Source organism: Chrysemys picta, chromosome 12 (assembly GCF_011386835.1).
Source record: "Chrysemys picta bellii isolate R12L10 chromosome 12, ASM1138683v2, whole genome shotgun sequence".
Classification (NCBI taxonomy): domain Eukaryota; kingdom Metazoa; phylum Chordata; order Testudines; family Emydidae; genus Chrysemys; species Chrysemys picta.
Genome location: NC_088802.1, coordinates 57,268,561 through 57,278,392, shown reverse-complemented (window position 1 = coordinate 57,278,392; position 9,832 = coordinate 57,268,561). Strand labels below are relative to the sequence as shown.

The 9,832-nt window shown below is 45.9% G+C and overlaps 1 protein-coding gene across 1 annotated transcript; it reads left to right on the top strand.

Annotated features, from left to right (window-relative positions):
- The first annotated feature begins 1,608 nt into the window (after positions 1-1,608).
- Positions 1,609-9,799, top strand: MYADML2 (myeloid associated differentiation marker like 2). The gene has a single exon (XM_005283074.4). It carries the CDS (start codon positions 6,087-6,089, stop codon positions 6,990-6,992), a length of 906 nt encoding a protein of 301 aa, XP_005283131.2. The 5' UTR covers positions 1,609-6,086; the 3' UTR covers positions 6,993-9,799.
- The last annotated feature ends 33 nt before the right edge of the window (positions 9,800-9,832 follow it).

Sequence of the window (9,832 nt, the reverse complement as noted above, 5' to 3'; positions counted from 1 at the left end):
ATCCCTTAAGTCTCTCTCTGTTAAGATAACTCCAATTGCAGTCCTTGAGTCTACTGCTATAAGGCATGTTTTCTAATCCTTTAATCATTCTTGTGGCTCTTCTCTGAACCTCTCCAATTTACCAACATCCTCCTTGAACAGTAGACACCAGAACTGGACACTGTATTCCAGCAGTGGTCACACTAGTGCCAAATTCAGAGGTAAAATATCCTGTCTACTCCTACTCCTGTTAGAAAACAGCCATATCTACCAGTTTGACTTAGACAATGAGAAATGTATAAGCTCAAGGGCCAATTCTGGCCCCCTATATGCTGCTCTGATAGCACAGAAGGGATTTAAAGAAATCACAACAGGCTGGGGAAGAATTTCTCTGGCACAAGAGCAGCATCCAGCCACCCTATGCTGATCCCATAGCATAATGTGTATGGAGAGATGTCCTGGAAAGTGAGGCTCCAGGGTGCTGAGTGCTACGAAGATTCTGGGCTTCAGTGCAGACTGCATAGGGCTCCCATAAATTTGAATAGCTGTGGGGGCTGCACTTGCTCCCAACCAACCCAAGTCCAGGCAATGAAAATGTGGTTCAAAGTCACCTTTGCTTCTCCTGGCCCTAAGCTGTCCCTCCTGTGACACACAGATGTCCCCTGATCTTCAAAAGGAGAGTAGTCTCTGTCCCCACTCTACTTACACTAAATTCCAGCTCAGAGAGACATCTGGAGCCAGAAATACAGACAATGTAATTAGAAATATAAGTGTAACAAATAAAACACGAGGTGATCTGAACAGTTTTGAAAAATTCTATGCAGGGAGACACAAAATCTTTATAATGTAAGAAATGTGATACTCACAGAATAACAATGACACACAACATACATGTCTGGAATCAAAATAAATTTATAGAATTGGCTTCAGAAGCAGCCCCATCCAATGAATAACACCAAGAACTCTTGAAAACAAGAAGAGATGGAATAGAGTGCTTTCTCTGAACTCATGCCATACAAAACTTGAGTAACCACTCAATGGGCATGACTCCAGTGTTGGGCTTCACCCCATAGATGGAACCTGGAGACCTATCACCCATGAGTCAAATCAAACAAAGCATAATCCAATGGGCTGAAAAGAACAAAAAACAGAAAATGAACAGCCAGTAAGAATGACAATCTGCTCTAGTGAAATTTAAAGAATGTTGTGATCAATGGTATAAAAAAATCTGAATTATAGGACACAAGTCTGGAGTCCAGAGAAAGGACTCAGGGGAATCTTCATAGGAGAGAGGAATTAGGGAGCCCCTCAAGGAAAATAATTCATTATTATTATTTATTTATACTGCAATAGTGCCTAAAGTAAAAAGGGCCCAATCAGAATTGGCTCTGCACAGACATCTAGTAAGAGACAATCTCAGCATCTCTCACCTTTCTATATGACTTTATCTGATAGTAGTTTAGGCTGCATTCCAAGAAGTCAGGGCTTCTGCTCCTGTGTGCAGCATTTCATCTATTGCTTAAACAAAAAACCATGTTTTCTCTGTGGCTGGTAGGGTTTTCTTTAGATTTGTAATGTTTTCTATCTGGTTCTATCTGTGAATCACCTTATAAAGGTACTAGATATCACATAATGTAATCTGACACACAGTCATGTGTATGTGCCTCACACATCATTTGTTTTACCTGCACAATTTCTTTTTGCAGTTCACGAACACTGGCCTGGGATTCTGTATCTTCCTTCAGGGCCTATTAGCCAAGCAGGACTGTCCTGTCCTGTCCTGTGCAGCAGTGTTTGAAATAGCTAATTTGCCAGAGTTTAGGAGACAGAGTCCTGTAGGAGAAGCTGGGGACTGCCACCTCAGAACACTATAGCTGCCATTTGCTGTAATCTGCTATCTTCTAAATGCAACAACCACAAAACGGCTCAGATGTATCTGTGTGAGGCAGGGAAACCAGTCATTTGTGATGATTTATTAATATCCAGAGCAGGGCCAAGGCTCCACCAAAGGCAGTGAATTCCAACTTTCAACCCAAATGCTCTTAAGTGTGTTTATTTCCAGTGCATCTATCCTCTTGTTCCTGACTTGTCCAATTACTGATACTATCGCCCTCTGCTGGCAGAACCTTCTATCACTGGCTTCTCTGTCTGGAGTATTATTGTATACAGTAAATCTAGGGACCAGTTGAACAGGTGAAATATAGTTCCGAGCCTTTTATTTTAATAAGTAGATGAATGAGTTCATGTTTGCAAATCACACAACAAATGCTGAGTATTAGTGATTATTGCTGTTTGTAAAAAAGTCCCTTCAAACAGTTTTTCAATATAAGAATAGAGACTGACCTGTTCTTAGGTATTACTGGGACTAATAAGTGACTTGTGCTGCCTTGGGCCTTATTCCAATAGTCACATTAACTTTGCCTTGTAGCACAGCCTGTGTGTTTTATGGGACATGTCACAATGCAGGTAGTAATATACTACACTAGCCATTATATCTGAAAAACACTCAGTTCATCCAGTGATAAAGCTGTACAGTTAACAACATGAAAAGTCAGGAAATGCAAAAGTTAAAGTTTCAATAGAATGTTCATGTCGCTGAATGCTACATACCAGTGGAATCTTCACTTTTGCATTTCTTGACTTTTTGTGATGTTAACTGTACAGCTTTAACATGAAATAAAGGTTCTAGGGTATTTTTAAGGAAGGGAAGGGGTGAAAAAGCAGAAGGAAAAATCCAGAGCTTAGTTTCTGGAGCTTCCGAGCTTCATGCTCTACATAAGCACTTCCCAAACTGTGATCCATAGAGCACTTGCTAGTAGTCTGTGGAGAGATGACTGGCCACCACATGCTGACCATCCTTATTTCCAGCTACTAAATTGCATTAAAAGAAGATGCAACTAGAATAACTACTTTTCTGATAATTGTTTTCCATGTAAGCAACTACTATAGTTGCCACAGAGAGTAATTTGACTGCCAAAGGAAAGGGAGATGGTCATAGGCCACTCTGTTGTCATGATAAAATGTGGGAACTCCTGCTCTACAAGAGTTCTGCTTTGGGAATTCATAGGCTTCACCAGGACAGCTTGGAAGTTCTTTCAACCTATCCGTGCATTTTTCCTGACTAGAGCCCTGAACCATAGTCAGAGATGGACTCTTGCAAGTGAACAGAGTCCCTCTGAAGTTCATGGACACCCCCCCCCCAACACACACACACACACACACACACCCTAGTTGTGCATACCTATTTAGTGCATGGTACTCTTCAGGTATTCATTTTTTGGCTGTGGCAGTGTCTAAAAAAGTTGGGTAAGGATTTTTTGTATATTTTTTTCTCTCTTCCATTATTAACATTTTCAATAATTAAAATATAATCCACCTTTGGGTAAAGATAGGGTTGCCATGCGTCCGTTTTTTCCCAGACATGTCCAGCTTTCTGGTAATCACACCCCCGTCCAGGGGGAATTTCCAAAAAGCTGAACATGTCTGGGAAAAATACTCCCTGGGTTACCTTAGACCGGGCGCCGGGGGCTGCTGTGCTCCCTGACTCCTGGGCTCTGTAAGCGCCAAGCTGCCCAAGCGCTACCGGCTTCGGGCAGCCCAGAGGCATGGGGGCTGCCCGAAGCCGGTAGCGCTCGGGAAGCTCGGGGCTTACAGAGCCCAGGAGTTCAGGGAGCACAGCAGCCGCCGGAGCCCGGGAGGGGAAGTTCCCGGCCGGGGGCGCAGGGTCCGGAGGCATGGAGGCTGCCCAAAGCCCACGCGCTACCGGCTTCACGGTTTGCCGGGCAGCCTCCAGACCCTGCGCCCCTACTGGGCGCTTCCCCTCCCGGGCTCCAGCTGTGCCTCCGGCCGGGGGCGCAGGGTCTGGGGGCTGCCCGGCAAACCGTGAAGCCGGTAGCGCTCGGGCAGCCCTTTTCACATGGCTGGGAGGGAGGAGGGGGAATGTGGGGCGCTCAGGGGAGGGGGTGGAGTGAGGGCAGGGACTTTGGGGAAGGGGCCAGGGTGGGGAAGGGGCAGGGCCAGGGCCCCGTGGAGTGTCCTCTTTTTTATTTTTTAAATATGGTAACCCTAGTAAAGACCAACCCTGGGGAAAAACATTTTTGGAAAGTTCTGAGCCTTTGAGAATGGAGAATAAGAATATTATCATAATTACTGTGGGCACTCCAAGCACCTGGTCAGTAGCTAACACAAGGGGAGTCTGCAAAGGTCGGAGAACAAAAGTTAGTCCCGTTTTGTCAACTGCAGTCCTTCCTGTCACTCAAAGCTCTAGGAACCTGCACTTTACTGTTAAAGTAAGAGAGAAAGGAAGGAGCAGGACAGGACACAGCAAGAGAGAAAGCAGCCAACCCATTTCTAAAGGTGTTCCCATACAAAAGGCTGACACTCGTGTCCAGGACAGAGCAACAGCAATACCTTATAATGACAAATACCCCAATATTGCTGTAAGGTTAACCCTTTCTGATTTTCTGGGCTAAGACTAAAAATGCAGCTTATCTACCACCGTGTTTCACTTTAAGAAAGGAAACACGGTGGTAGATATTCCTCCACTCCCTTACATCCAGGGCAGAAACAAAACTTCAGTGAGACAAGAACTGGGCATGAAATTCCACAGATCAGAAAACTTCCATCCCAAGCCAAGAGGGCACAGTGGTTCAGCATCCTAGTGATCAATGAACCCAACCTAGGGGTCACAGACCTGCATGTGGTAGTAGGAGCCACTGAATATAACGTTCCAGAGATCAGAGAGCTGCTGGAGCCAAGCCCAAAACAGAATCAGATCATCATGGTAATGGAAACATTTATCTCAGCCCCAGGAGGCTGCCGCTCAGGACCCTGCTACTACTACTAACTACCGTGAGGCAGAAGGAGACTGCTTGATGGGAGGTATATAAGCCCCAGGATGATCAGAGCCTTATTCCCTGTGGACTAAGGAGAGGGGACTACAGGTTAATTAGAGCACCTGGAGCCAATTAAGGCCCCACCAGAGACCTAAGACCTACTTCAGTCAGCCAGGAGAAGGGAAGGAGAGCTGACTGTAGTTTGGAGGTGACTGGTGTTGACCAGAGGTTCAGAGTACCGGGGCAGGGAGATCCTGCCCAAGCAAGGCAGAGGGACTTCCCCAGCACAGAGGACTGAGAGAAACCCTGCCCAAGGGGAAAGAGGTAAGAAGCCTGCGAAGCTGAAGGGGCTGGGACCGGAATAGGAGGTGGACCTGGGTCCCTTCACTGCTCCCCTTTTCTCCTTCTCCAGGGCACTAGCGGAGCTCAAGAATAGGGGCAGGGGCAGCACCCTGACCCACCACACCAAGGAAAAGCATGGGACCCACCACAATAGCATTGGCCCTTTGCCAAACTACTCTATTGCCCAATATCAAATGAAGCAAAATTAATCAGTCTCTGTTGTGCCATTGGATCCATACCCCTCCATCCTACAGCTTCTGTGATGCCACCAGATCCATATACCCATCTGGTGCCATTGAATCTGCAACACCAAATTCCAGGTTCTGTGGTGTGGTAGGATCTGAGCCCTCTCCCCAAGAGGATCTGAGACCTCTGCAGGGTCTGGGAATGCTGACAGTCAGTGTTTAAATGACAAAACAGGCGGTAAAGGAAATGCAGGCTGTTAATCAGGAACCCCTGATGGAGTCCACAGTTTGAGTGTAACTAACACCAGCTCATCATAGTTTCAGGAGACAGAGTTCATTCCATTCCAGGACTATTAATATAGCCAACTATTTATACTGCTGTGTTCCTACAGCACTAAAGCAGAGAGCTACAGCTGCAGAGCTAAAACGGAATAAAATGTCAACCACCAAGGAGAAAGTGATCATGCTAGAGACTGAAAGAAGAGACCGTGAAAAGACAGAATAAGAGACAATCTTCACAGATCCTGCCTGGTACTGCCGGGTTAACTGATCTTCATAGCTCTCTGATACCTGCAGCCTGAAAACAGAACCAGTCAATAATCTTACTACAGAAAATGAAGCTATTCTGAGAGGTTGCCAGAAATGCACGCTCAGCGAAGATTCTGATAGAGGGATAGAGAATTGAGCTAACCCGAAAGGAAGCTTTGCCGTCTCCAACTGCCTTGTTACCTGCTCTGATCAGAGTATGGAGAGCTCAGGAGGGCCGTACCTGAACACAGCAGCAGTGGCATCCCCGGTGGGAGTAGCCCGTTTGCTGCAGGTGGCGTTTGGATGTACTACTTTCAGCCTGGTGGCCCATCAGGGGGGATTCAGTGCAGCCTATGGCACCTTCTGCATGTTCGTCTGGTGTTTCTGTTTTGCTGTCACCATCTTTATAATAACCTGTGAGTTCACTCATCTCCACAGCTGCCTGAGCATCTCCTGGGGAAATTTCACAGCTGCCTTTGCCATGCTGGCCACACTCATGTCCATCACTGCGGCTGTGATCTACCCGCTCTATTTTGCCCAGTTTGGCTGTTATTCCATCAGTTGCAAGGTGAGAGATTTCCGCATAGCAGCCAGTGTCTTTGCAGGGCTCCTGTTCATTGCGTATGCTGTGGAGGTGTTTCTAACCAGAGCCAAGCCAGGACAGGTGACCAGCTACATGGCCACAGTATCTGGCCTCTTGAAAATTGTCCAGGCCTTCGTGGCCTGCATCATCTTTGGGGCACTGGTAAATGACAGTCAGTACAGCAATTATGTGGCTACACAATGGTGTGTGGCTGTCTATAGCTTCTGCTTTGTGGTGACAGTGGTGGTAGTGGCCTTCAATGTCACAGGAAGGACAGCAATGCTGCGGTGCCCCTTTGAGCGCTTCGTGGTCATTTACACATTCGTGGCCATCCTCATGTATGTGAGTGCAGCAGTGATCTGGCCAGTGTTCTGCTTTGATAGTAAGTATGGGTCCCCATGGCGCCCCTACCAGTGCTCCCAGGGCAAATGCCCCTGGGACAGCCAACTGGTGATTGCTATATTTACTTATGTGAACCTGGTGCTTTACATTGTGGACTTGGCATACTCTCAACGCATCCGCTTTGTCTCACACCCTTAAATTCCCAATGCTGCCCCTGCAAAGCCATCAGGGCTCAAGCAACAACAGAGTTGGGAATCAGTTGGAGACAGGGGTCATAGAAAGTAGCTGCTGAGCCAGACACACCAATAAATTAAACAAACTTCAAGGTTAAGACTAGACCAGTAAATGAACGATCTGTAATGGGTGGGCAGCAGATGAGTCGGGAAAGAAGACCACAACCTTTCTTACCCATCAACATTTGCTTCATCCCTTCTGTATAGGGGAAAGGAATAGCATAGCAAACTGGATAGTATCCTTGCATCTCCACCAAACATGAGCATCTGCTGCAAGAGTGGCTACGTATGCCACTGGATTATCAGGCCAAATATTAAGCTGGGATCAGTGAGGTCTTGGGACTGCCACCAACACTGAACTCTAACCAAGAAGTGACTGTATCCAGGGCAGACTGAGGCGTTCAGAGACTGCACCAGCTCTAGAACAGAATGAGGATCCTTCAAAATCCCAGACATTTGATGTTATTTCTGTTATGGCGAGAAATTCATTGCTTGTAAATATGGGAGGTTCTAGCAAAATGGGTCTGAGGGGGAAAAACATTACAGCAATTACGCTGATTTGAAGACTAGGAGTCCCCTCACTCGCCCACACACACTGTGGAATAAGCATCGCCTTGTGTATGTGCCAGGTTGGAAAGGTTAGGGATATTCTTGTTAAGGACACTCTGAGCCATTACAGAAGTGAAAGTTGCTGAGTCATAGTTCTACTACCCAGAACTGGCGTGTGTGCTGGATCCAAGGCCTCGAAATAACCACTTTTAGTTTGAGCTCCTCACTGTTCACTCAAGCAGGGTCTGGAGATACAGCAGCTCCGTGCTCATGTAAAAGTTCCTTAATATATATATTCCTTCATATATATATGAACTGACAGGGCCGTAGCAACAAAGAACGTGGCCCCCTCCGAACGGTGGCCCTCTCCGAACATATGTCCGGGCGGGGCCCCTTACAATGCAGAAACTGGAATGCGGTATTTATTTTGCCACTTTTAGGGGCCCCCTTCCTTGCGGGGCCCCCTCCGGTCGGAGGGTATGGAGGGCGCTCGCTACGCTTCTGTGAACTGATGGAAATTAAAGGTGTGTTCTGTGGGGAAAAAGAATGGGGACAGAAAGGGACTGGTCCCACCCTACTGCTCCACGCCCCTGCAGGTTACAGATAAGATGATCAGCCTCATGGGGGAGAGGGGGAAATGCTTAAATCGTTAATGGATCCAGCCAATTTTCTCAGACCAGATTAAATTCCAGGACCCCTAACTCTCTGCCCTTTGCTTTACCTGCCAGCTGCACAGCCACCTCCCTAATCCTTCTTCAGCAAACACCCTCTCTGGTCTCCTATAGCATGGCTCAGGATTACTTCCCATGGAAACTGCCTTTCTTCATCCAAGGGAATTCCCAATCCAGCAAGAAACCAAAGCAGTTTGTTTTTATTCAGATACTTGTACAGAATGTGTATGAATCTAATAGGAGGTCAGATTAGAAACCACAAATAAAAATGACACATTGTCAAAAGTAACTGTGTTTAATTTGAAATAAAGCCACATGGTAACCTTACAATGCACACACCCACACAGCGCCATACACTCCCACCGTCCCCCGCCCAGATACAGCCTCTCCAATTTCACCTTTCCCATCAAAAATACACCACCAGACGCTCCTCTTCTATTTCTCCCCCCCCCCAAAAAATCCCACCTTATCTTCCCCAGACAGACCCCCCCCCAAAAAACAGATTTCCACACATTCCTTCCCCTACCCCCCGGGAAAAGCACTGCCTATAGTTTATTTTTTTAATGTATAAAGTGTGCGCTGTCTAACATGACTCAGGATGGGAGTACAAAATCTAATAGTCAAGTCCACTGAGCACCATGTTCTGCACCAGGGTCTCTAAAGATCCCAGCTGTTCTCTCTCAGCAGAAGGTGCAATCTGGAAGGAAGGAACCATTTCACAGTATCTCAATATAGATCATGGAGTTTGGGCAACTAAAGAAAAACTATGTGGGAGATGTTGGGTGATTCTGCTGCTCTCTCTCCAGGTTAGAAGCAACCATTTTGGCTAGAACCCCAGGGACAAGCTTTATCAAGCCCAAGACAGAGCTGCTCCCACAGTCAAACAAGAAAATGCATGAAAGACGTTTCCCAAGAGGGTTTTCACCACACTAGGGAGAAGTAGACAAAAGCCTTCCAGGGGATTTTCCTCCCGCACAGATTCACAGCTTGGACAGGAGCTCTAAAAGGGAGTGAGTGGCTTTATTGGAAGGCATCCAGTTACATGGAGCCAGCCAGCTCAATGGGACAGTAGTAATAGGAAGGGACCAAAACTGTGTAGCGTGGTACTAGATAACTAGGGATGTTTTATGGAATGCAACTTTATGGCTCAAAATCAAAAGAAACCAAAAACAGGAAATTCAGATACATTTATTTAACAATCTGAATTCTATCCCTTTCATTTAGAATTTGGTGCACTTTGTATTGTCTATGTTGTTAAATTTAGGCATAAATGCATCTAGTAGCAACTGGAGCCCTTGTAGATTCCTGGAGTGGTTTCAATTCCAAATCAAATGTCTTGAGTATGCACATTGCATGTGGAAGTGCATTTATCTCACTTAATTAAAAGTCGACAAAAGTAGTCATGGTACATAACTATTCAAAGAAATATTCAATTGGTATTATATTTTTTTAACGCTATCACCCACCAAATAAAAAAAAAGTTGTCCACACCCCATCTAGTCTAGGTTTTACTGAAATTATTTATTTTTGTTTTATTATTTATTATTGTAAATATTTTTTGTTGTTGTTATTTATTGGATGGACT